At 40.7% G+C, this 27,696-nt stretch overlaps 1 protein-coding gene across 5 annotated transcripts in view; it reads left to right on the top strand.

The window, feature by feature from the left end:
• The window catches only part of Siral1 (SIR2 antiphage like 1), a 50,570-nt gene that overhangs the window by 21,524 nt on the left and 1,350 nt on the right, over positions 1–27,696 (top strand). For 3 of the 5 annotated variants that reach the window (XM_087561857.1, XM_087561858.1, NM_001025283.2), the window contains 5 exons: positions 7,292–7,384; positions 12,213–12,465; positions 20,036–20,263; positions 24,040–24,168; positions 25,942–26,227. In XM_087561857.1, the coding sequence (XP_087417983.1) occupies positions 7,299–7,384; positions 12,213–12,465; positions 20,036–20,263; positions 24,040–24,168; positions 25,942–26,227 (982 nt within the window). In that variant the 5' untranslated portion in view covers positions 7,292–7,298. Of the gene's footprint in view, positions 1–7,291; positions 7,385–12,212; positions 12,466–13,229; positions 13,334–20,035; positions 20,264–24,039; positions 24,169–25,941; positions 26,228–27,696 lie in introns of those variants that run through there. The other 2 variants (XM_087561859.1, XM_087561860.1) reach the window with 2 other exon arrangements.

Raw genomic sequence — 27,696 nt, 5'->3', positions numbered from 1 at the left:
AGCTTTATACCTCTACTATACTTCTGTCTTTGCTTTATTATTAATGGGATTTGGATTCCATACTGATAATGGACCTCTAAAATATTTTGGTTGATGCTGTCAATGAATCCACTTATTCCTATAGCCAGTTATGTTTAGGAGTGTCAGCTTTGCTTTTGGAGACAAGAGTCTGAAACTGGTGACTCTCCTGCCTCAGTCATCTAAATTCTGTGATTATAGGTATGTGCTGCGTACTAATTACAGGGTAGTTTTTAATGATAAAATTTGCTAAATTTCATGTTGTCAAAATATGAAGCTTTTAATTATCAATTTTTTTTTGTAATTTTCATTACTAGTTAGGTCAGAAATTCCCAAAAAAGTAAAACGGGTTGAAAATTATCGGGATATATGTAATCATTTTGATTTTTTTTTCTTGTGATGAAACAAAGACTTGTCAATTTTCAGCTCAAGGAGATACTGCCTAATTAATGATGACATCTTCTTGGATCCCCCAAACATCTACTCATTTGTGTGCATTTTCTGTGTACACAGTTGACGTGAATATAAGTCATTGAAGTTAGCAATGTGCATAACTCACTCTTTTAAAAACAGCAATTTAACTTTTAAGGATTTGCTAAAACATACATTATTTGGGCTTAAAGATGTTTATTATTATTATTATCATCATCATCATCATCATCATCATTATCATTATTATTTTGCACCCTCTTGCCTGCCTGCTTTCCTGCTTGTGTCTGCCTGCCTGCTTTTTCTGCTTCCTGCCTGCCTGCCTGCCTGCCTGCCTGCCTGCCTGCCTGCCTGCCTGCCTGCCTGCCTGCCTGCCTTCCTTCCTTCCTTCCTTCCTTCCTTCCTTCCTTCCTTCCTTCCTTCCTTCCTTCATTCCTTCCATGATGCTGGGGGTAGAATTTTGGGTCTGTTTATCCTAGGTGTAGTTGTCATGGCACTCTAGAGATAGAGAAACAAATCTGATTCATTAGAATGCCTTACAGCCTGTGGTCCAACTAACCCACAATTGCTTTCTACCACCCAAAGGACCCAAAATCCAGTAGGTGTTTAGTCCATGAAACTGGATGTCTCAGCTGGTCTTCAGAACACACTGGAGTCCTAAAGAAGTAGGTTCTAATGCCAGCAAAGGAAAGTAAAGTCACCAACTTTTAATTCAAATCATATTTTAACTTCAGTGTTCCATTGTTCCTTCTTAAATAGTTTTACTCCCTTTGCATGATGTGTGGTGTGTGTGTGTGTGTGTGTGTGTGTGTGTGTGTGTGTGTGTGTGTATGTGTGTGTGTGTGTGTGTGTATGTGTGTGTATGTGTGTGTATGTGTGTGTGTGTGTGTTTTCATGTGGTTAAGGTGCAAATATACATGTATGCTTGTGGAAGTCAGAGGACAGAGGACAACCTTGACTTATTCTTCAGGTTGTCTACCTTGGTCTTTGGTTTGTTCTGAACAGGGTGTCTCTGGCCTGGTTCTTGCCGAGTAGTCTAGGTTAGCTGGCCAGCAAACCACAGTGATCTGCTGCTGCTCTCCATCTCTCCCTCTCCTGGATTAAAAGTGTATATCACTGTACCCTGCTTTTTTTTAAGTGTAGGTTTTAAAGGATTGAAGTAAGGTCCTTATGCTTGCAAGGGAAGGAAACTGAGCTATCAGTTTGGCTTTATAATTAAAAATAACTGATAAAAGGGCTGGAGAGATAGATAAGAACACTGGCTGCTCTCAGAGAGCATCCACATGGCAGCTCATAAATATCTGCAATTTTTATCCTAGGAATCTGACATCCTCTGGCTTCTGAGGGCACACGGCACATATGTGGTGCTCAGACATACATGTAGGCAAAAACACCCAAACAACCATATATATAACATATAACGGATAATAAGAATATCCAAGATCATGAGCCTGGAATTTCAATATGATTTCTTTGGGGCTTGAGTGAAATGACTTACTGAAATCTTTGCCTGGTAGTTCTAAAGGTCTTGGATAACCCTTGCCACTAATGAGGTCCTTTTCACATTGGATGGGAGTGAGTATTGGTAAAAGAACATCAAGCTTCCATGATTCCTGTGTCAAGTTTCAAGAAATGGGTTTAATAAAGCTGTTATCTAACAAAAGTCAAAGGTTTCTGTCAGGCATGCTTAAGAATAGCTACAGGAGCTAAGGTTAACTGTGGGTAGAGGATCATTTTAAGCCTGGGTTAAAGCCCTGTCCAGCTAGATATTACATCATTCCTGGGTCTTAGGAGGACATACTTTGTACACTGGTGGGAAAAGCTGCAGTCCACATTGTGGACCGAATTTATTAACTATCCAGGGAAAATATTTTATTGAATGTGTTTGCTTCAACAAGATTATGGAATGCTCCTTTGAAGTACCGTACTTATACTGGGTATCCTTTCACCTCCTCCCCTCACAGCCACCGAAACACAGATGTGGTGGAATTAGTCCAAAAGCCATGATTTGAGGGATTTGGGTTTTTCATGGGATGGCTGTCATTTTCCATAGATAGATAGATAGATAGATAGATAGATAGATAGATAGATAGATAGATAGATAGATAGATAGTTGGGTTTTTGTTTGTTTGGGCTTTTTTTGTTTTTTTTTTTGTTTTTGTTTTTTTTGGTTTTTTTTTTTGCTGCAGAAGAAAGTGTTCTGAATCATTTCTCAAACAAAAATAGAGAAGCTCGATGCAAGAAATGTGCCAATCTTTTACACTAGTTATTTGTGAATCCTTTGCTTTCTGGCCAAAAAAAACAAAACATGTTGGACTTTCCTGCCACTTGCCTGATTCTATCTGCCCATTTCTCACATGGTATTATTCCAGGTTCTTTGTAGCATGCAGCTTGCCTGTGTTAGTTCTCTCTCTCTCTCTCTCTCTCTCTCTCTGTGTGTGTGTGTGTGTGTGTGTGTGTGTGTGTGTGTGTGTGTGTGTTGGAAGCCTGTGAGAATTAGGAAGCAGTTGGGAGCCCTGCTTCTAGGATGCTAGGAACGCAAGGGCTACTGGGATTTTGATGGTTTCAGATCCCAGGTCCATTAAATGACAACCTATCTATCATCCAGATAACTACTCTTTCTCTTCCCTCTCTTTACCTACCCCACCCCACCCCTTTTTCCAAGGGTTTTCTTAGAAAGTTATCTTGCCCCTCCAACTCTTGTTTCCTGAAGATGACAGGTTTCAAAGTATAAATGCTGTCTGTTTTGAATTTTTTAGTAGAGGTTCTCATGCAGGCCCAGGTTGGCCTTGAATTCACTATGTAGCTGAAGCTGGCCTTGAACTCATGTTCCTTCTGTCTTTACCACTCCAGATCTGGTATTACCATCCTGCTAAGTATTTTCTCTCATTTGAAAAATTTGTCCTGGAAGTTTTGTTAATGATACCACTATCACTTTTATTAATACTCACTGAGCATCTGCCTTTGATTTGCATATATTCTGTTAGCCTTGAAGGATTTCTCATTGGTTTCAGAGTCATTGAAGTAACAAGGACACCCCCTGACCCAGGTAATCCCTCTGTTTACATGTGACAGAAAAGTGTTCCCACTTATTGCTGCTGCATTCTCCAAGGCTTCAGAGATTGACTAGAGCAGAAAGGAAATGAAAAAGAGAGAGCGAGGGGTGTGGGGAGGATGGGATTGGATAGTGGCTCTCTAATGGAGAAACTAAAGGCAGCGTCTCACCCCCATGCTTAGTATGTTTATTATACATTGAACAGGGAGGCAAGCTTAGTTAATCTCAGTAGGAGCAGTCTGTGTCAGAGAGAAGTCTTCAGGTCATATATATCTGATGGTAGACAGCTACAGTGGGACATTGTCTGCACATAGACCCCAGGAAGGCTTTGCTGTTGAGCTTCATCTGGGGAAGGCTTTTTTCTCTCTCATTGGGGTCCCTGAAAAGTCCTTGGCCTGGCCGTGCCCGTGGCAACAATACACATTCACTCAGGACTCCATTCACTCTTTATAAGTAGTAAATTCCACATTAATGGAAGCTCAAATAATAGTCACAGAGCATATTCATGTGTGAACTAGTTGATACATGTTAGGAATTCTGTGCCAGACTCCCACACTTACCTCTGAGACCTTTAGCAGCAGTACATATTGTTCAGGATAAATGCTAAAAGGTATTCCCCTGTCCCCAGACAATACTCTAGAATGAATAAGATACAATTTTAATAGCGTACACACTGGGATATATGCATATCTTACGTGACACATCCCTTGACTGAGGGCAAAGTATTAGTCTGCTCAAAATCAAGATGAATGGGTAAACAGCTGGGATAAAGACATACAGAATTGGGGTTGGGGATTTAGCTCAGTGGTAGAGCGCTTGCAAGGCCCTGGGTTCGGTCCCCAGCTCCGAAAAAAAGAAAAAAGAAAAAAAAAAAAAAAAGACATACAGAATTACTTTTCATTCGGCTTCTCAGTAATAGGACCTAAAACATTCCAGTCAGAACATGTTGTGTGTTTTGGTTTTCTTAAACTACAGCCCCTGAAACAAGCCTTCAGAAAGGTTCTGTAGAGAAAAACATCAGGAATTAACCAGTAGTCAGGTTGAAAATACAAGGAAATGATGCATTTCTCTGATTCCCAGAGGAAAAAAGGTAGGGTTAATCTAGAGTTGTATTGGTGGCCGGTGGCAGTGAGAGATATATAACATACAGTTTTCCAGCTTCAAACTGAACAGGCTGCATAGTGTATACCGTAGCCCACTATGACTAATTGTGAAACGGTCATCAAGTAAATCTGCTTGCTACAATTTTAGCACTTAAAAAATTAGTTTTGGACTTGAAGAAATATTTAAAGCTAAAAATCTAGCAGTAATGTTGTTGAGAACATGGCATTTCAAGCAGAGTTGCTGTGGTTTGACTTCTGGAACTACTAAGTACCAAACGATTTTGTGGTGTTTGTTACAGATGAGTCTGTCAAGTATGTTAATGCAGGTTGAGGCTCCTTCCTTTATCTGAAATGCTTAAGACAGAAGTATTTCAGGTTGGATTTTTTCCTTGTTTTTTGTTTTTTTTAATATTTGTGTTCACACAATCTTGGAAATGAGACACAAGTCTGAAACACGGTTTTACTTTATTTTTTATGTACGCAAAGCCTGATGTATAGAATGTTTTTAGTGTACCTGCATTTTCACTGTAACATGTTGTCAGGTATGGAATTTTGTACTTGTTGGCATCTTATCAGGGGTCCAAATGTTTTCAATTTTAGAACGTTTTGGATTTTGGATTTTCAGGTAAGAGTTGTTCAATCTGTAATACACAATAAGGCTTTAGGAATTAAATTAACTAATAGTTACAGATTATACATGACTTGTAATAAGTACTTTGTTTTGTTTTTTAATTTGTTTTTTTTGTCTTGGTTTGTTTGTTTGTTTGTTTGTTTGAGGCAACATTTCTCTGTGCAGCCTTGGCTATCCTGGAACTCTGTCTGTAGACCAGGCTGGTTTCAAAGTCAGAGATGCACCTGCCTCTGCCTCCTGAATGTTTTACTACCACTGCCCAGCAATTTTAAAATTTTCAACAAAACTGGCATAGTATTTAACTTCAACACTAAAACCTGAATATTCCAGGATCCAAAACTTGCATTAAGTTCCATTTGCTATGCATTTCTCAGTACTCAATGGTTTTGCTTGGGTTTAATTTGTCTAAGTAATGGATTTTTGTAACCATGTTTATGGGAAGGAAAAGCATAAATATGTTTGCCTTCCTTAGTGTTACTTTAAATCATATCCCCAGAGAATTGTGGATTGTGTGAAAGAAGTTACCATTTTTGTTGTTGTTGTTATTGACGTTTGTTTGTTAATTTTATCACTGGTTCTCCATAAAACAGAAATGTTAAGCAGAAAATTATTCCTATTGTATAAATTAGAACTTGGTGAAAATTTTGAGAGCTGCTCAAACCCTGACTGTCCCAAATAGAAAGCTTTGAGACTAAGAAATGAGACGAAGCCCTTAAGAGAGGGAAGGTGGACAGTGGTGTCCCTGCTGTGCACCCAGCATTCACAATGTCTGGGCCTAGAAAAGTTAAGTCTGATTTTATTTAGCTTTCCCCCAGAGATTCTGTTCTTAGGAAACATGTACTTTTGTTTAAGATTGACTTTATTTTTAAGAGTTTACAGCATCTTTTTCACAGTCACACCAGATTATTAAGTTAAGGCAAGATTTGACCAGAAAGGTGATCTGTGTCCTAACTTAAGTGATTTTATGACTTCTCCCTATAGTAACTAATATTAAAGAAAAGGTCATTACATGAGATGGAATGTGGGGCTAACGAACTTAGGCTTCTGTTTCCAAAAGAAAATTACCACACAGCGTTAATAAATAATGAAGCTCTCTAATAGTAAAAAGTCCTGCTAGTGACAGTAGGGCATAATCACATACCCAGAGCTCTACTTGTATTGTCTTCTCCATGGTCAGTGTTGAGGTTATTACTGCTGGGCCAGTGAGACGGCTCAGCCGCTAGAGCCACTTACTACTGCCAAGCCTGACAACCTGAGTTTGACCCCTGGGACCCACGTGGTAGAAGGGACCAGACCTTGAAAGTTATCCTCTGATCTCTACACGTAGGCTGAGACACCAACATATGCGTGCGCGCGCACACACACACACACACACACACACACACACACTGCTGCTATCAGACTTAATGTCACCAGCTTACTAAGTTTGAGCAGTTAAAACTTTCGTTGTTTCTTATTCTAATCCTTGTGACTCTTGGCTGGTTTTCCTGCAACCAGGGTTTGTTGTCCTTCACATATCTTTGCTTTGTATCGCTACTGTGTATCACAGTGGCTTGAGAGAGACATGTCTACAGCCTGGGAGGATAACTGTTAACAACAACAAATGTCTAACAGTGAGCAAGTTGTATGCTTGCTGTGTTGCCAGGTGTAAATGGGTAATCAAGCACTGTTAGCCCACTCAGCTGTGGGTTGTTCTATGTCCTCAGTGCTTCCCAGACCTCCTTGTGTAAATCGGAGTGATGACCGGCCATTTCACATGAGCTGACACTGCTGGAGCTCGGTGAGGGTGGGAGGAAGGGTTTCTCAGAACAGAAGCGGTGTGGCAGTGTGGAGCACTGGCACAGCTGGAGCTGTGATCTCAAAATGACTTCCCTTAGGCTAATTTCATTCCTTAATCACCGCGTGCTCGTTGACTAATAGACTTTGGCTAAGCAGAGGACATCCCACAGTACCATAATTGGGTATATGGCTTATTAAAATGCTTAATGTATGCGCTGTTGTAAATTATGTGCTTTACAGATCTAATCACGGTACATGATGTTTAATCTATTTTAGAAACTGGATGGCTTCTACAGGGAGCCAGGCCTCTGATATAGACAAGATTTTTGGATTCTTCAATGATGGCGAGCCTCCCACCAAAAAGCCCAGGTAAACAAGAGAAAGGGAATCAGGAATAAAAAGTTGCCATTACTGAGAGGTGCTTACCCTGTATCATAGCATATCACTAGTTAATATGGCCTTCATTTAAAAGACTAAATTATTTTTTAAAGTTTGTCGTGTTAAAGCTCATATTCTCCTACTCCTCAGTGATAATCATCTTCCATTTTTTCTAATCTTGACATCTGTTTTGCTTTGTTTTTGACTGTGGCATGGGGTCTGACTGTGTAGCCCAGGCTGCCTAGAACTCTTGCCTCAGGCTCCCAGATGCTGAGATTACAGGCATGGGCCTCACGGCACACATTTTAAATGTTATATGCTCTCTCTCGTAATAGAAAATAAGGACTTTCTTTGCATTCCTGGTTCTTGCCCCTGTATTGCTGTCCCACAGGTTTCACCCTTATCTTCCCATATGTTTATATCAGCATTTGATCAACCAATTCTAAATATTTACAATATCGTGTCTTTATAAGTAGTATTAATAAGTCCAACCCTCAGGAGACAGAGGCAGAGTCAGGCAGATCCCTGTGAGTTTGAGGCCAGCCTGGTCTACATAGCAAGTTCCAGGACAGCCAGAGCTGCATAATGAGACCCTGTGTTGAAAAACAAAACCATGAAGGATTAGTAGCCACACCTACAGTGTTATGATTATCTTTCCCTTTGTGCTCCTTTTTAAACTCTCACGTTACTAAACGTTGTCTTGGAGTTTTTGGTTTGTTTTGTTTTCAGTGTTCCTTTCCTTTTCAAACACTGACAGAATTATTCTATCATATGCTGGACATGTTTAGAAACTTGCTAGTCTAATTGTTTCTGTGGAGTTTTGCCTCTGGCCTGAGCCCTGCTGGAGTCAGCTCCTTGGCCTGCTCTTTGTTTTAATGTATTCACCATTTTACTGATGCCCGCTTTCAGGTACCTTCCTTAGTAAGAATACATGGGAAGGTAATTGTTGGAAATTAACAAATGTCTTTATCAAGTTCATACTTAATGGTATGGTTGAAAACAGAATTTTTAGGTAGGAAAATTTTTTTCTTAGACTTGCTAATACCTCTGATTTCTCTGGTGACAGAGAAGGGTATTATAAACCAAGGTGGACATTCTGTTCTGATTAGCAGTTGTTTTAGAAATCAACTTAAAAGAGGAAGTGGTAATTTGGTGACAATTTCAGGGATTTTGGTTTATGGTCTGTTGACTGCTGCTTTTAGAATATTGTGAGGTAGAACTTGTAGAACAAGGACATGTAGAACAGAGTTGCCTATGTTTTGACTGCTGATAATCAGAGAGCCAGGGAAGAAGGGTCCAGAAACCAGATAACATTCTCTGAGATCCTGTCTGAGAACCATCTGTCCTCAGTGTGTTTCTGTTTTCTTTCTCTCTTCCTCGCATCTCTCGGTTGGTGATAGGGTCTTTGTATGTGGTCCATTCTGTAAGAACCACTGGTCTTCAGTCCAGTAGAGAGCAGAAGGAGGTAGATTCTGATGTCAGTGGAGAACTGAAGCAGTGACAGAGTAGAGGAACTTGTTAGCAGAGTGGGAAGGCAGTGGAACCTCCTTTTTGGGCTACTCACACTTGGGGTGGGTCTTTCCACCTTGAATAACCTGGTTGAGAAGATGTCTTATGGGGCTGGAGACATGGCTCAGCAGTTAGGAGCACTGACTGAGGTTCTGAGTTCAATTCCCAGCAACTACATGGTTACTACCATCTGTAGTGGGATCTGATGCCCTCTTCTGGTATGTCTGAAGACAGCTTCAGTGTACTTACATTCATAAAATAAATACATAAATCTTAGAAAGGAAGGAAGGGAAAGAAAAGAAAAGAAAAAAGAAAAGTCTTAAAAGTCTGCCCAGGGGCTTTTCTCCTAGTTGATTCCAGATTCTGTCTCATTGGCAACCAGTGTTCACCACCACAGTATAATGACGAGCTTTCCTCTGAATGTTAAACCTAGAGCAAATTCAGCAGTTGAGGACCTCTATCTTGTCTAAAGCTCTGGGTCTTTGCTCACATAATGGCCATTTCCCCAAAGGGAAATCCTTCCATCTCTTGAATGTATGGAGACTGGGTACTGAGACAAGGGTGAAGGATCCTAGTGTCTGGAGGCTTGCCCCAAGGGAGGCTGGTTGGAGACGTCTTAGAAGTCATACTGAGATTCTCTCTTCATCCCCCCACCTGGCACTGTGCACAGTGTTCTGATGCAGTCCTCTGGCTGACGTTATGAAAATAGACTCACTTCTGACTCTGTCACCTGCCTACCCTCCTGAGCATGCACCCAGCATTCCTGAGCTTCTACAAAGGAAACTGCGTTTTATTATGGAATTTCTAAAACTATTTTGCCTTCTCATGTCTGTCTGCTGTCATCCTGTCTTACCCTACTCTTTATACATGCTGTGGCAGGAAATTCTAGCCAGCAGTGCCACCAGTAGCCTGAGGACTTACATTTTAGAAACCTCCGTACAGGTCAAGCTGCAGGAAAGATTTTCAGGATACGCAAAGCTTTTACGTTCATTAAGACAAAGAATGTTACATGGTTTTAATTTAGTATGGGGAGTTATGGAAAGAGGCTGCTTAGGGAAAGGACAGTACTCACTCATACAGTCTCCTCAAGAATTGTACTGAAGTGTCTTTGTAATGTCTATACTTAATGATTCTGTGGCTTTTTCTGTTATATTTCTCAGAGTATAGTTTACAACAGGGCTTAAAGAGTACAAAAAGCTTAAAAATGAGTAAAATTTGAGCTGAGTGTGAGGTGGTGTATACCTGTAATTCCCACACTTGTGAGGTGGAGGCAGGAGGGTCAGGAGTTAAAGGAACTTCCAGGGTACCTAAGATACTACCTTAAAAGGGTGCATACATGCACGCACACGCCTGCACACGCACACGCACACACACACACATTTTAGTTAAGAAAAATGAATTGATTTTACTTACTTTTCTTCTATTGAACTTCCTTTTAAAGATGTTTATTTTTATGTGCAGTGAAATTTTGCCTGCATACGTGTCTGTGTGAGAGTTCTAGATCTCTTGGACTGGAGCTACAGACAGTGATGAGCTGCCATGTGGGTGGTGGGAAGTGAACCTGGTCTTTTGGAAGAGCAGCCAGTGATCTCTCCAGACCCTGAACTCCCTTTTTAAAATGAACTCTCAAGGTAGTTTTATAAGGTCATTTGTCTAGATTTAGGGATGGAAAAATCATATTCCTCTCTCAAGTTAAGATTAAAACCCCCTAATCTTAAGTAAGTGTGTAGTTAGTTCATTTGTTGTTCTTAACATTCTTGTTCGACATAACTCTTAGAAAGGAGAGTATGGTCTCTATGGGGATTCTTGGCTTTATGGTGACCAAGTTTCTGACACCCAGTCAGATTCTCAAGTGAAAGATTTATTTCCCTTTCTATGTCCCCTTGATTTTTCCTCTCTATCTTACTTTGCTTAAAAAAGACTGTTTGGGCTGTTATTATTTAGTGTGTTAGGTAGAGATCTATTTGTTTCTTTTTCTTTTTTTGCTGAAAGTCCTTTTGTGCAAGTGTTTGGTGTGTATATTTGCATGTGTATTTATGTACCATTTGCTATTTTGTTGGTTTTGTTTTTTTGAGGTGGGCTTTCCTTTAGCTGGCCATAAGTTTCTGATCCTGATGTCTCTGCCTCCCAAGTTCTGGGATTATTGACTTTGGTCATCACATCCAACTTTCATTCATCATACTGATTCTTCTTTTTAAGACACGCTGCATGATGTGCTTCTATAGCTCTTAACTGTCCTTTCCCAGTAGAGGAACTATTAAATATGATCTGTCCCTAGTGTCTATGTTTACAGGTTTTCTCTCTCCTATTAAATGCATGAGTGTAGGAAATGAGAATGGGACAGGCAGTTCTGGGGGCTGTTTCCCACGGCTTCAATACTGATCAGGTTTCTATTTGTTGTTCTCTTTGGAAAAGGGGTAAGGCAAGTGATGATTTGAATGTAGAGAGAGGGAGAGGGAGGAAACATGCTTGTCCTCATGCTGTCTCACAACAGGACTCTGCTTGGTGCCGTGAGAAAGGGCTGTTTGTTGTGACAAAAACCATGAGGTTCCCATCTTCTCAGAAGCCTGCTGAGCACCCCCTCCAAGGGATAAATAGAACAAAGCCATGCTCAGCTTTGTCTCTGGATTTGGCTTTCATGCTGAGTTTTATCTTTGCTTACAAAATTTGGCATGAAAGTTTCATTGTCTTCATTGTCTTACATTTCTCAACAAACAAAATTTATTTGATTTGTATGAAAATGTTTTTTTTTTGAAAACACACATGTCCTTTTGAAATTACTATTGACTTAAAGTAAAATTTAGTTGGCATAACTTCAACTGTAATACACTTGAATCTGTTGTAATATTAGTGGTTTTCTTAGCTTGAAATTTTGAAGGAGAAAGTTGATTTTAAAGTTGTTTTTCAGACAAAAAAAATTGTTTTTCAGGATTCCTGAAATAGTTTATTACTTTGTCTTCCAATAAAACCTGGAATAATAATATGTTCTTTCATTTAATTTAATCTGGAGAAGTCTCAAAAACTTGAATCCTCATCTTTACAGCTATTATGATTATAAAATGTATGCCTTTAATCCCAGCACTGGGGAGGCAGAAGCAAACAGAACTCTGTGAATTGCAGGCCAGCTGGGTCTGCATAGAAAGTTCCAGGCCAGCTAAGACTTACACAGTGAGACCAAGAGTCACAGTGGCCTGTGACTCCAAAAGCAGACAGCAGGAGTTACAGCTATTGCATAATGAGAGCCAGCTACATCTTCACATGTGCCCTAGGTCTACTGGATGCTCCAATCTTTTGGCTTTTCCTTTTTCAGGAAGCTGCTTCCAAGTCTGAAAACCAAAAAGCCTCGAGAACTTGTGCTGGTGATTGGGACAGGCATTAGTGCTGCAGTGGCACCGCAGGTCCCAGCCCTGAAATCCTGGAAGGGGTTAATTCAGGCCTTACTGGATGCTGCCATTGACTTTGATCTTCTAGAAGACGAGGAAAGCAAAAAATTTCAGAAATGTCTCCATGAAGACAAGAACCTCGTCCATGTTGCCCATGACCTCATTCAGAAACTTTCCCCTGTGAGTAGTCTGCTATATGCTGGGGCGTGTGAGATTTCCAAGATTAGTATGCTTACTCTAGCAGGGGTATTTGTTTATTGCTTGTGTATTTATAACATTTGGCTCTTCTGAAAATAGTTATTTTTAGAGCCTATTCAGGGTAATCTTCCTGACCCCATTTTCACTGTGAAGTGCCGAGAACTTTATGTGTATGGAGATAAGGCTACTGACAGATTTTTGCTGTTTTCAATTTACTTTTTCTATTCTTACTATAAACGATGTCCTGACATCCATGACTTTAAGGAAATATCAGAAAGATTTAAGTTGGGATTTTGTGTTTTGAGAAAGCACCCCTCCCCACCAGGTACCAATCACCCAATTTCAACAATTATGACATATGGCCAATCTAGTTTAACCTAAAATGACCATGCATCATGACCTTTTCCTAACTTCACTGAGCTCTTGGGAGGGTGCTCATCTATTTATCTGTTTTTACTGCAGTGCCGTGGGTGGAACTGTTCACATGTCAGGCAGGTGCTCTGCTTCTTTTTACTTTTGTGTATTTGGGAAAATGTTAGTATCAAAAAAAAATGTTATATTCATTGATAGTAACACCACATGGTTAATTGGCCCATTCATTGATCCAGTTTCATGTAATAAGGAAGTGACATTGTGAATTCAAGGCAGAGAGCTTGGCAGTCAGAATTGGCAAGACCTTGCCATTTAAACACTGTGGAATCCTCCACAAATCAACTGACTTCTCACCATTTGCTTTTGTACAGTAGACCTGGGGCCAGGACTCCTGGGGCCACACACTGCATGATTGAGAGGTTGGATCCCCAGCACCAAAGAAGGAAAACACCAAACAGCTGTGGTCTTACTTATTCCTGTGGGTTTGTGAAGGATAAGTGGCATTAGCCATGCTTGTTTGACTATTTGAAGTTGGAGGAGTAGAGCAGCCTAGCCACCCTTTTTCATCAAACATCAATTTTTCTTGAAAGGATGAAACTTAGTGCTCAAAATAAGTGCAGAAGAAATGTTAGTGACCTTGAAGGAGATGGGGTCTGGAGTGCTTGGGTTTGCTTTTACTCTGTGTGGGACTAGAAAGATGAATTACAGGGTACAGTAAATGAAATAGTACGGTATTTACTGTGCTGTTTTGAGTGAAGGGGAAAATTCTTTGGACTTCAGTGGGAGTCTTATATTTCCTTTAGACTTCTGAACTCCCTGTTATGAAATTTGAAATGAAAATTCCTTTGTCTCAGCTTAAGAGAGGTCACTGGTGGGAAATTTAGTTCTGTGGTTACCTGCTCTGAGACAAAATCTAAGGAAATCAATACAATGACAAAAGCATCTTTGGTGTTTGTAAAACAACAGCTCAAACATTCAGTTTACCAAATGAAGGCTCAGGAGCCAGATACTGTGGTGGAAGCCTGCTAGCTCAGAGAGAGAGAAAGCACCCAGCTGACCGTCCTCCTCAACCAACGTCCCAGAGGAAAGAAAAGAAACAGTTCTTTTTCTCCATGCTGTCTTAAATACCTTTCAACTCAAAGACCCTCCCTTTTTCTTTCCTGAGTTTTCTTACGTTCACTCCCTGTCAACTGGTTGCTTGCTCTGCCTCTTGATCTATCATTGACTTTATTTAGCTCTTGTTTACAGAAAGCTCTTGGGTTAAAGGTGTGTGCTAGTGCTGAGCACACCACGGCAGGAAACAGGTCTTTTCCAGTTCGTAGTCTCAGGGTTCACAAATGTCCTACAACACATCATACAACAGAGCCCAGTGTGCTGCTTTACACCTGTGATCCATCCCACCAGCATCTGACAGGCTAGAGGACCACAAGTTCAGTTCTATCCTGGGCTAGAATGTGAGGCCACATCTTTTTTTTTTTTTTTTTTTTTTGGTTCTTTTTTTTAGAGCTGGGGATCGAACCCAGGGCCTTGCGCTTCCTAGGCAAGCGCTCTACCACTGAGCTAAATCCCCAACCCCTGTGAGGCCACATCTTAAAAGAGAACAAACAAGCAGAAATCCTGATTCTTTTTAATATTGTTATACAAGATTTGATAACTCACCCAAGTGGGACTAAAAGAGATATAGCTAAAGCAAGAATCTCCAAGTTTCAGTCTTTTCATAGAAACAAAACAATTGATGTTCGCAGTCCATGGCTAACTCATGGTCTACCCATGCCCTTCTCCTTGTGCTCATAGTAACCAAGCTGGCATGGGAGTATAGTGTGTATGATTGTATATATGCATGAGCCAAGTACAATATGGAGTTACAAAACACAACAAAGAACTTTTTAGTAAGTAGTCATTGTATTTATTAAATCTGAAACCTAATTCTGCTTTTTTGAATAAGTATTGATATATATATCATAAAAATCAAAGGGTGCTTAGCTATCTATGTCTACTGACATATCTTGTTTCTGTTGATGTATTTTTGTCTTATCTGCCCTCTGCCTAAGGTTTCTATGTAACCTTCTAGCTTTGTGAATGTTAGCAGAATGTATGCATCCTTTCCTCACTGTTGCCATCTCAACACATACTGTCCTCTAGTTTGTTTTACCTAACAGTATATTGTGGAGATCTTTCCATGCCATTCTCCTGCATATAGTCTAGTCAGTGTTGTCATTACAACCAAATTCCTAGTTGGCTTCTAAAAAGAAGGGGGTGGGGTGGAAGGAGGTTCCTGTCTAGCCCCATTTTTGTGCATGTGGTGAAATAGTGCATCATGACAGGAACATGTAGTATAACACAAAAGCTAAAAGGAAAGCCCCCAGAGTCACCTTCTAGAATATACCCCCAGTGACGCAAGGACTTCTCACTTGGTTCTACAGTTTCTTAATGGCACAACTTTTGTTTTCACATCTTTGATACTTTGGGCTTTGGGGGTACATTAAAACTTCAAGTGAGGGCTGGAGAGATGGCTCAGTGGTTAAGAGCACTGACTGCTCTTCCAGAGGTCCTGAGTTCAAATCCCAGCAACCACATGGTGGCTCACAACCATCTGTAATGGGATCCAATGCCCTATTCTGGTGTGTCTGTGGATAGCTAAAGTGAAAATAAATAAATAAATAAAAATAAATAAATAAATAAATCTTAAAAAAAAAAAAAAACAAACTTCAAATGATAGGTTATGGCCCCAGGCAGTGCCGGTTTTCCACTTATGGACTGGTTGTTGCTATTGGAAATAGCAGAGCAGTGAGAGGCTTGTTGTATATGTCATTTTATCTGATTTCAATTATATTTGTAGGACTCCATCCGAGAAATGGAATGGCTGCTGCCTGTTAGGTTAGGTAATAGACTTACGAATTTGATAAAGTGAGAGAGCATTGTATTTCCTTAATAGTCTGGTACTAGCATTTACTAGTAGTTGACTGTTGTGTGTAGTGACCAAGTAACTAGAGTTAATTCTCATCACTGTTTTTAGTAAGGGATGGATTTTTAAATTTTAAAATAAATTTTACTTACACGTATGTATGTATGTATGTGTGTGTGTATGTATGTATGTATGTATGTACACTTGTGTGTGCCTGAGGCCTATGGAAGTCAGAATAGGGCATCAGATCCCTTGGCACTGAGTTCCAGATGATTATGAGCCACCACTTGGATGATGGAAATGTAACCTGCATCCTCTGGAGAGCAGCCAGTGTGCTTATAACTGAGCTCCGTCTCCAGCCCCTTTCACTGTTTCTGGTCATGTCATTCATTTAATTAAGTAGTAGAGTCGCGTATTGACTGCCTGTATGCCATGGTATGATATAATTGTTACTGTTTAATGAAACTAAACTTTGAAGACTGTGACCTACATTCTTAGCCAAATAAGTATAGATCACTCCATCTATTTACACACTAGGAAAGAACTCCTTTAGCTGCTGACAAGCAGGGGCCAGTAAGAAGCCTGTGCTGTGTAGTAGAGCAGTGTACAACCATAATGGACAGAGCCCATTAAACTATGGCTTGTTTCCAGCAGGGCAAGGTATAATTTTAACTGTTCTAATGTTTTCACTGAGGAGAGAGCACTTATTTGTTAAGTAATGGCTAAAGAGATTAGTTATTTTATAAAATACTATCACATTAGGAAAGGAACACTGACCTGTGCTTATGTATCTGTTTAAGTGATTCCATGGAAACTTAAACATTTCAATGTTGATAGACAAAGACACTTGGAAAGTATAGGAGATAACTTTGAGGGAACCTAGAAGGACCTGTCTATTCCAAGGAGCTTGAATTGCACTCCCTGGTAGCTAGTTGGAGTAATGCACAGCTTCAATAGGAACCATGCATGCTGGCTTGCACCAGTAGCCCTAGTTTCTCTGGGAGGAAGATCATTTGAGTCTAGAAGTTCAAGGACAGGTTGAGCAATGTAGCGATTCTTCCTCTGAGCTTATTGAACAGTATAACATCAAGAATAGAGTAGGGATCAGATGTTTGTTAAAATATCTAGTTACTTTCTCCTGTCAGATTTCTTTTGTTTGGGGTCACAGTGTCCTTTATAAAACCAGCTCCTAACCTGAAGTTAACATTGTGTTTCCTCGGTCCTTGGGGATATATTGTTTAACAATGGTGTATATTCTGAGAAACACATTATAGGCATTTTTCTACTATGCAAGCTGGTAGGTGTACTTATACAAATCAAGGTAACTATGGTGTAATTTAGATGCCTGGTTTGTGTGTATGTGCCATTGTTATGTAGCAGAAATCTTATTTACTTACACCCTTGTGAATTGATGTCAATATGCACAAGATAAGGCAAGGCTTGTAGGGCAGTGAAAAAGAAAGGTGGAGACAGAGTTTTTGAAAGGCTGGAGAGAGGGAGAAAAGGGGAGGAAGAAATGATGATGGAGGAGGAGAAGGATGATCCACCCCCGTGTGGCTTTAAATAGCCACAGGTAGCTATGAATATCTTATAAGGGATGGATAATTTCAGAACAGTTTGTCATATCTAGGTGGGCAGTTTATATCAATATCAATTGACTCTGGATTTATTGTGTAGACAATTTGTGGGGTGAGAATTTACTGATATAATTCTGATTGATAAATTAACAAGCTTCTAGGGTTTTGATTTTACCGGGATACTGGGAATTGTGACAGTAACCACAGGGGGTGGATGCTGGGTATGTGAGCAGAGTTCTCAGGAGAGGGTGGCCACTGCTGGGCCGGAGCCTGCGCTGGTGTGGGGCTAGCCATGGAGGTGGAGAGACTGAGAGTAGCAGGAGGAGGCATGGCATGGTACCTGGTGCCCTGCCTCCACTTTTAATATTTACCACAACACCCCCTGAATGAAGCTAGAAAGGTAATTAAACCTATATGTTAAATGGATTGTTTCAAATCGATTAATGATTAGGATTTCTTATTGGTTTTTTTTTTTTTTTTAGATTATTCCTTTTTCTTTTTCTTTTTTCTTTTTTTGAGATAGGGTTGCTATATGTAGCCCTAGCTATCCTATAACTCACTATAGACCAATCTGTCTTCAAACTCACACAATGGATGCCTCTTGAAGGCAGGGATTGAAAGTGTGTACCCCTCACCTGGTTCTTTTCTTTCCTTTTTTTATTTTTTATTTTATGTATTTGAGTGTTTTCCCTGCTTGTGTGTATGTGTACCACATATATGCCTGGTTTGTGTGTATGTGTACCACATGTATGCCTGGTTTGTGTGTATGTGTACCACATGTATGCCTGGTTTGTGTGTATGTGTACCACATGTATGCCTGGTTTGTGTGTATGTGTACCACATGTATGCCTGGTTTGTGTGTATGTGTACCACATGTATGCCTGGTTTGTGTGTATGTGTACCACATGTATGCCTGGTTTGGGCAGAGGGCATTGGATCTCCTAGAGCTAGAGTTACAGGTAGTTCCAAGCCACCTGATGTGGCTTCTGGGAACTGAACTCAGGTTCTCTGAAAGAGCATCAAAAGCTTTTAACCACTTAGCTATCTCTCTAGTCCAGTCAATATTTATTTTTAACTGTGTATATGTGAGGGTGAGTGCCTGTGGAGTTCAGAAGAAGGTGCCGAATTCTTTGGAACTGGAGCTACAGGCAGTTGTGAGCCACCTGGCCTGGGTACTGGAAACCAAACTTAGGTGCCCTTCAGGAGTAGTACACAAGCTTAACCTTGGAGCCATCTCTGCAGTCCCTGAGTTTAGTACTTTAATAATGGGTAGCCATGCATATAACCCAAAGCTCTGGCTTACATCCCCAGCACTGTAAAAACAAACAGTCACAAAGTGCAAGTTTTTAATTATGAAATTATTAAATCTATGAAATTAAAGTATTCATAATTTTGACATGTAATCGGTATTCTTTATAGTGAGCTTATAAACAGATTGCTGAATTAGGTCAGGGCAGAACACTACAAGGAAGTATTAAATGTTTTTTTTAAATGAAGCAGCCATAGACAACCACGTATCTAGAATTAGAAAAGGAGGTGCTGGATGTACAGACAGTTCAAGTGCTGTCACCTAGCACTTGGGCTAGGGCTAATGCCAGAGGGTCGTGAGTCTGAGACCACTGTATAGTGAGGTGAAGCTAGCACGGGCTGCATATTCTTCCCCATATCCCTATTTCCCTCTCTTTGTTAGGGTTTTCTGTTGCTGTGATTAAAACACCATGACCAAAAGTAACTTGGGGAGGAAACAGGTTTACTTTAACTTACAGCCCATTGCCCACATAAGCTGGGGCAAGAACTGAGGCAGAGGCATGGAGAAGTGCTGCTTTCCGGTTTGCTCCTCATGGCTTTATCAGCCCGCTTCCTTCCTTCTTTTCTTCCTTCTTTCTTACTTTCTTTTTTCTTTCTTTCCTTTATTTAGTTTTTTGTTTTTGGACTTTTTTGTTTTGTTCTGAGACAGTCTCTCTGTGTAGTCTTGGCTGTGGAAGACCAAGCTAGCATTGACCTTCCCATATCAGTCAATCAAGAAAATGCCCTACAAATATACCTATAGACAATCTGATGGAGGTTTTTTTCAATTGAGTTCTGTCTTCTCAAACAAGTCCAGCTTGCATCAAGTTACCAAAAAAAACCAACTAGCAGACCCTCTTAAAGATAAAGGAAGAAGGGAGGAGAGGAAGAATATTAAAGCAAATTAGGTCTGAGTGTTGCCTTCTTACTGGAGGCCTAATTTGAGAGTAATTGTTACGTTGCTTTCTACCCTCATTCTTTAGTCATGATCTCTTGTCCATTTGCTTCTTTTTATAAAATGACAAATTAGAAGCTGGGCATGACAGCACATGTAATCCCAGCACTTGGGAGGCATAGACAGGAAGATGGCTGAGAGAGTGAGGCCAGCTTGGCCAACAAAGTGAATTCTAGGCCAGCCAGAAATCCACAGCAAGGCCCTTTCTCCAGTTCTAAAATGTCTGTTTAAAAGGCTTGTGCTTATTTGCATCTGATGTGGCAGTATTGATTACTTACTGTTTGCTAGGCATTGCACTGGGCATGTGCCATTCTGTTTTCCTTATTACAATGAGAGTGGTGATGCTTTAAGTATAAAGTATTCCAAATGTGTGATTCTGCAACTGAAACAAGTGAACAAAGCAAACTGAATTGATTTTTGTTTTGTTTTTTTCTTTCAAATCTCCCACACCTGCAGCGTACCAGTAATGTTCGATCCACATTTTTCAAAGACTGTTTATATGAAGTATTTGATGACCTGGAATCAAAGATGGAAGATTCTGGAAAACAGCTCCTTCAGTCTGTTCTCCACCTGATGGAAAATGGAGCCCTAGTATTAACTACAAATTTTGATAATCTCCTAGAACTCTATGCAGCTGACCAGGGAAAACAACTTGAATCCCTTGACCTTACTGATGAGAAAAAGGTAAAATGTTAACCAGTAGCTTCAGGGTAGTGGATTGTATCTTCCTCAGAGAAGCTGACTTCCCGTCAGTATGTCAGTATTTATGTAGCAGGGGTGTTTTTATTTCCTCTTCACATTGCTGTGACCAAAATACCCAACAGAAACAACCTAAAGGAGGAAAGGCTTATTTGAACTACTTCAAAAAACTTGGGCCTCACAGTAAAAGGATCACAGTGGAGAGACTCCCTTTCTTGGTGGTGGGAGCTAGAAAGCAGACCACGATCAGGACCAAGTTATAACGTCATAATCTCTCCCCTAGTGGTCTATTTTTACTGGCAATGCTCCACCTCCCAAAATTGCATCATGAGTTGGAACCACATTTAAATCATAAGCCTGTGGCAGATATTTCTAGTTAGAACAGTAATAGTGAAAAAAGAAGCTACTTTTCCCTGCTTGTACTTGGGGATTGGTTGTGTTTTAAGGTAAAATTAGTATGTAATAAAACACAAAGATTTTTAGTTATGAGCATCAGAGTTGCCTTGGTCATGGTGTCTGTTCACAGCATTAAAACCCTAACTAAGACAGAAGTTAGTACCAGGGACTGGGGTATTGCTGTGATAGGCCTGACCATGTTTTTGTTTGGAAGAATGTGGATTTTGGGAATTTTGGAGTCAGAAGGCCATGGAATGCTTTAAATGGGGCTTAATGGGCTATCTTAGAAGGAATGTGGAAGAGGGTGACTTGAACTGTGTAGGCCTGCTGGCCCAAGAGGTTTCAATGGAGAAGAATTTTAGTATGTTGCCTACAGACTGTTTTTGTGATATTTTGGTGAAGAACATGGCTGCTTTTTCCCATTGTCTGAAGAGTCTGCCTTGAGGCTAAGATGAAGAGATTTAGATTAATTGCTTTGACAAAGGAAGTCTCAAAATAGGCTGGTATAGATTCTGTGAACCAAAGTTCACTCTTACAAAGAGAATTTTAATGAAAAGGTGCAAACTGAGAAATATAAAAATGTATGGTTCAAGTAATAAATGGACACCAGGAAGTGAAATGGAGCTGAATCCTATGTTCAAGGATAAAACAGTTGAAGGGAATGGTGACTTTAGGGCAAGATCCTACCCAGCTAAGCTTAGGCCTAGGGATGGTAGTACACACCTTTAATCCCAGGAGACAAAGCCTAGCAGGTCTCTGAGTTAAAGGCCAGCCTAGGCAAGTTCTAGGTGCATCATGAAAAACTTAAGTTTTGACACTTATGATTTTATGGTCGACACTTTTAATCACAGCATTCAATAGACAGAGCCACGTAGATCTCTGAGTTCAAGATCAATCTACAGACTTAAGTTCCAGGAGAGCCAGACTTAGGCAGTGAGGAAGTTAAAAAACATAAAGATGATTGGGGGTAGGGGGCATTTTCCAGCCCCAGCAAGCAGCAGAACTTGGCAGCCTTGGCCACGTGGCTCTGGCTTTTGAGTCAAGAATAGAAGGGACGACTGGGACAACTGATGCTGGTTAGCTGGAGCTAAGAAATTAGCGGTGAAGAGACCAGGATCACCCACAGAGGCGAAATCTTCTGGGAAGTGTTTTCTGAGGTCACAAAGAAGCTGTGCTCCAGAGATAGTCAAGGTTGTACCTTGTGCTGCAGCTGGACTCGGTAATGTGTAAGAGTCACCCAGGTGGTACTGGTTTTGAAGGCATGGAGAGCAGCTGAGGATTGGCACTGTGAGAGGCCATGGAAAGCCGTTGGTGAAGGTGCAGCCTCGGTTGCAGTTGGTAGCCCAGAACTGAAGGGGTCAAGCAAAGAAGTTGAGGTTTGGAACCATGAAGAGAGCCTATGAGAGGCTATTGGTGAAGCCTAGTTGCAGTGGAAGACCCCATTGTATTGGAGATGCCAGTACCATGGGATGACGAACAAGAACAGTAGCAGCATTAGAGTGGCGTCAACCAGAGCTTAGATTGCTACAGAGGACAGAGCAGGAGATGTGAACCAAGTGCTTTGGAGGAGTCAAAAAGATCATGTGTGGATCTCAGACATTGGAACAAGAAGCTGTGAAGCTGAAGTTGCCTTGGAGACCCCAAGATATTTGAGATGCCAGAGCCGTGGGCTATCTGCTGAGGAAAGCTACTAACGGAGTGGAACCAGCCCAGGAGATAGAAGTTTGTTGCAGTGAACAAAGATGAAAAAGAAGTTGGAAACCTGAAGACTGCTTTGACATCAGGCATGAAGATTCAGAGTTTGGAGTTTGCCCAGCTGGTTTCCTGTCTTGCTTTGGGGATTAGAGTTAAGTGAAGGGATTGGATGAATCTCAGAAGAGACTTTGAACTTTGGACTTCTAACATTGTTGGAAGTACTATAGACTATGGGAACTTTGGAGGCTGGACTAAATGTATTTTTTTATTATGTTATGGCTAGATATGGCCCCCATAGACTCATGTGTTTGAACAAGCCTATGGGGGCTAGGGAGTTGAATGTGGTGGTTTGAATATGCTTAGCACAGAGAGTGGCACTTATTTAGATGTGTGGTCTTGCTGGAGGAAGTGTGTCACAGTGGGGGTGGGCAATGAGACCCTCCTCTAACCACATAAGAACCAGTCTTCTCCTTGTGGCCTTCAGATGAAGATGTAGAACTCTCAGCTCCTCCTACACCGTACCTGCCTGAATGTTGCCATGATAATAATGGACTGAACCTCTGAACTTGTAAGCAAGTCCCAATTAAATCCCTTATAAGAGTTGCCTTGGTCATGGTGTAGGTTCACAGCAGTAAAACCCTAAGATAGTTGGTAAAGTGCTTGCCTTGCAAGCACAAGGTCCCTGGGCTTGCAGGTCAGTTATCTAAGGAAACTTTAAGAGTTCCAAGCCAGTGAGACAAAGAAGTGAGAAATCCTGTTTCAAAAATTTAAAAAGAAAAATGGGGAGAGCTATGAGATGATTCACTGGGTACTTACCCACCAAGCCCAGTGACCTCCGTTCAATCCCTAGGACCTACATGGTGGAAGGAGAAAACTGACTTTTGCAAGTTGTCCTCTGACCTCTGTATGTGCACCATGGTACACCACTACCAAACACAGACACAAACACACACAAATAAATAAATGTGAAAGATGTTGATGAAGAGATTACTATTTTAAGGTCATTTGCCCTGCTCTGTGATTTTGTAGTTTGTAGATTGTTTTTGTGAGCGTAGTTCATGCCCAACTGAATAGTCCATAAGTGGTTCCCCGAGCGCCGTAGGCCTGTCTCTGCTAGGGTGGTAGCTGGAACACTACAGATTGAGGATTGAACCAAGTGTAGTGGTGAATTGCTGTAGTCTGAGGTGTGAGAAAACATAAAAGCCACCCTGCGTAAAAAAACCATGAAAACAGCTGAGCATAGTGGTACACACTTTTAATCCCAGCACTCAAGATGTAGAGCCAGGTGGATCTCTTGCTTTTGAGGCCAGCCTGGTCTACATAAGCATTTCAGGACAGCTGGGGCTTCAATAGAAAGATCCTCTGGGGGTGAGGGAAGAGGGAGGAGGTTGTACCAGGGCTTGGACCATCACCAGTGGAAACTATCATTATTCTTCAAATATTACCAAATTCTAGTTTCTCTTGGACTTCTTCCAAAAGAAGTCACCAGATTTGCTGCCATCATTCCTTCAGTCATAACATAGGAAATTGGACCCATCAGGTTTTTTAATTCTTGTCATGTGATTCCTTGAAGCTGTAGTCATGTCAAAAGGCTGGTCCTCAGGCAGTCTCTTACACACTGTGACTTTGACCCAGTGCCACCCTAGTCAAGCTGTGTATGTGTTGTGCAGGTCCTGGAGTGGGCTCAGGAGAAGCGGAAGCTAAGTGTGCTACACATCCATGGGGTCTATACCAATCCTAGTGGCATCGTCCTCCACCCAGCTGGATATCAGAATGTGCTCAGGAACACTGAAGTTATGGTGAGTAGTACTGGGCCAGACTCTGGAAGTCGCTCCTGAAGCCAGTTTACAGCAAATTCTAAGTATTAACAGGACCTTTACTTTTCAAAACAACTAGAGTCGGAGCTCACTCCCTTGTCTCTTAGCACTTGGATGTGTATACCATCCTGGGGAATGCAGAAACTGTAGGTGTGAGTGAGATCATAGGATGGTATTTATTTATCTGTACTTGGTAAACAAGCAGCAGATGGCACCCCTCCCTCACTGCCATCACCTTCACACCAAGACTGCATTATTCTCCATCATTTGGCTCTGTAATAAGTCTGTGCCCAAAGTAATTTAGGCAGCCTTTTAAAAATCCATTACAGTTGGATCATAGATTATAAAAAGACAGATACTTACTCACACCTGACTATACTTGGAAAATTGAAAAGCAATTTGATTAGGATGACAAAATGGAAATTTTCCTTGGGTTTGCTGATCTTTGGGTTTCAAGTTTTGGACTTGTTCACATACATGTACATGTTTAAACCGGAAACACTTCTTTGGTCCAGCTCAGTGCTAGAGGTTTGCAGGACAGGATCACAGGGCCAGAGAAAGACCAGGAAGTGTGATGCTTTCTGAAGTGTAAGGGCTCTTTCCTGATGTCTGCTATAACTATGTCCATCATTGATACTGAGGCAAAGTCATTTATGTTTCTGTGTGTGTGTGTGTGTGTGTGTGTGTGTGTGTGTGTGTGTGTGTGCGCGTGCGTGTGCGTGTGCACACGCGCGCGCAATATATGCACAGATATCTACAAATACACATGCACGGTGATATTTTAAGTGATCAGAATTCCTCTGACCATGTCTAATGATAGAATTGTTTTCTGATGATCACTGGTTCTGTGTGAGTCAATAAAGAACAGGTTTGACTGGCAAGACTGCGCAGTAGGTACAGCACTTGCCACACAGTGTGAGCTTACTTCTAGTCCTAGCACTGACATAACACCAAGGACAGTGGCATGCATCTGTAATCCCAACCCTTGAACGGTGGAGACAGGGGAGGAGATCCTTCAGGTCAGCTGTCTAGTTAGGCTGGATGAACCTACAAGTCAGGGTTCAAATAAGAGACCTTCCTCAATATATAAAGTGGAGAGCAATAGAAAAAAAATTCCCAAATCAAATTCTGGCCTCCACATATTACATGTAACATGTATATACACATACATACTCAAAAGAATAAAGACTTAAAATTAGCAGATTTTTTTCCAGAAAGTGGAAAAGAGGTAAAATACATCAAAGATTCATCAGTTGCCTAATAACCCAAGAGCATAAATCTAAAATAAAATAAAATAAAAAAAAGCCCTGAAAGACCAGTGCCAGAGGGGTGAAACTGTTTGAAAGACCTACAGAAGGGACAGACAGATGGCTCAGTGGGTTAAGCAGTTGTACAAGCTTTGCAGTCTAACCTCAGTCCCTGGAAACCCTGTAAAGATGGGAAGGAGAGAAATGGCTCTATAGTTGTCCTCTGATTTCCACATGCATTCTATGGTATGCACACTCATATACATATACCATACATACAGAATATTAAAAAGAAAACTTTCAGAAGAATGTCAGATCAAAAGTACCATCTAGACCAAGCATTACATTATAATAACTAGGAAATGAAACCTTGTAATGTCTTTCCCTCTTAAATTTTGATCAGTGGGTCACTGCAGTCTGCTAACTGACAAACTGTTGACTTTTTGCTTAAGCCATATCCTGTGTCTGTCTTCTGAGTCATTAACATGTTGTTTTCTTTTTCCTGAAGAGAGAGATTCAGAAACTCTATGAAAACAAGTCATTTCTTTTCTTGGGTTGTGGCTGGACGGTGGACGACACCACTTTCCAGGCCCTGTTCCTAGAAGCTGTCAAGCATAAATCTGACTTAGAACATTTCATGTTGGTTCGAAGAGGAGATGTAGATGAATTCAAGAAGCTTCGAGAAAACATGCTGGACAAGGGGATTAAGGTCATCTCCTATGGAAATGACTATGCTGATCTTCCAGAATACTTCAAGCGACTGACATGTGAGATCTCCACAAGAGGCAGATCAGGTAAGGGAAGGCCAAAGAGCAACAGCCCTTTGTTTGAGGAATAAAATCACTACCAAGATGGGAATGTGTAGTGTACTGCCTACACATATGTATGTGTGAAGCTATCAAAAGTCCTGGAACTGGACTTCACAGACAGCTAGCTGTGAGCTGCTGTGTGGGTGCTGGCAAGCAAACGCAGGTCCTCTGAAGAGCAGCCAGTGCTCTTAACTGCTGAGTCACCTCTCTAGTCCTGCTTCAAACATTTAATAAATATCTTAATCAATTTGACCATTTCTTAGACAACACATTAAAATACAGGTAATCTAGTATGTAATGTCCTTAAATCTAGTCCCAGATTTCATTTCTGAATCAGATGACTCCAAGCAGAATCCTGATGCAGTAAGACTTTGAGTTCTGTCACAGCAAATGCTTTGATATAGAGCAAGGTTTTAAAGCCATCATTATCATTATGGTGGCTCACCCTGTAATCCCAGGACCCAGGAGGCCAACATAGGTCTGTTAAGAATCCTGGACTACAAGTAGGAGACTTACAGTTTAGTTAAAAACGCTGTCACTGTAGCCAAACATTGAACTCTTCCCACCTCTCTCAAAAAACTTAAAAAAAAAAAGCAACACTTCAGGCTTTTCTTTTTCATGAAATCATCTGCCATCTTTTTTCTTGAAGACAATTTTTCTGGTGTCCCTCAGCATAATGTTTGCAACACTGACTAGGTTGAATTTTTGTTACACAAGCTTTGATTACTTTAAACTAGGGACACACACTTAAGGTCTACACAGTTGGTCCACACCAGGAAAAAGAGATACTCTACCAAGAAAAAGTGCTATAGTAAAACAAAATATGCACTCAATTTTAGGTTAAGATCCTCAATGTTGTGGAATAGTACAGGTAGTTATAGCTATCAGGCTCTCTAGAAGTGGCTTTCCACAGTTGACAGTCAAGCCATTCTATTTTTAAATCAAGGCTTTTCCATATGGCCATTGGGGCTAAAAAGCATTACTATACCAGAAAGTATTTTAGTATAACTTATTTGTTATTTAATAAATAAGTGCTTTAACCAACTTAACCAAAAAAATTAACCAAACAACTGACTTCTGATTTGACCATTCTTTTCTTTTCAGTTATGAACAAAGCTTAGTCTTATGTACCTTTTTAAAAACAAACACAGGGTTTTACTCTATGTTCTCTATTTTCCTGAATATAGCTGTGTAGCCAGGTTGGACTTGGAATCATGATCTCTCATCCGCACTCTCCCAAGACCTGAGTTTGTAGACATGCATCGCCATGCCCTGCTTTGCATTTATTAGTACATACATCCTGACTACATGAAATACAGTTAGTGAAACAGGGAGAGGTGATTTTTAGTAAAAAAATAAGCTATATGTGTGAACCTGAGAACAGAGTAAGCAGCCATGTTTGATCTATGTAAAATGTTTCAGGGGCTGGAGAGACAGCTCATTTGGTAAAAACA

This window comes from Rattus norvegicus, chromosome 8, assembly GCF_021556685.1.
Source record: "Rattus norvegicus strain SHRSP/BbbUtx chromosome 8, alternate assembly SHRSP_T2T, whole genome shotgun sequence".
Taxonomy (NCBI): Eukaryota; Metazoa; Chordata; class Mammalia; order Rodentia; family Muridae; genus Rattus; species Rattus norvegicus.
This window is presented reverse-complemented; position numbering and strand designations above follow the sequence as displayed.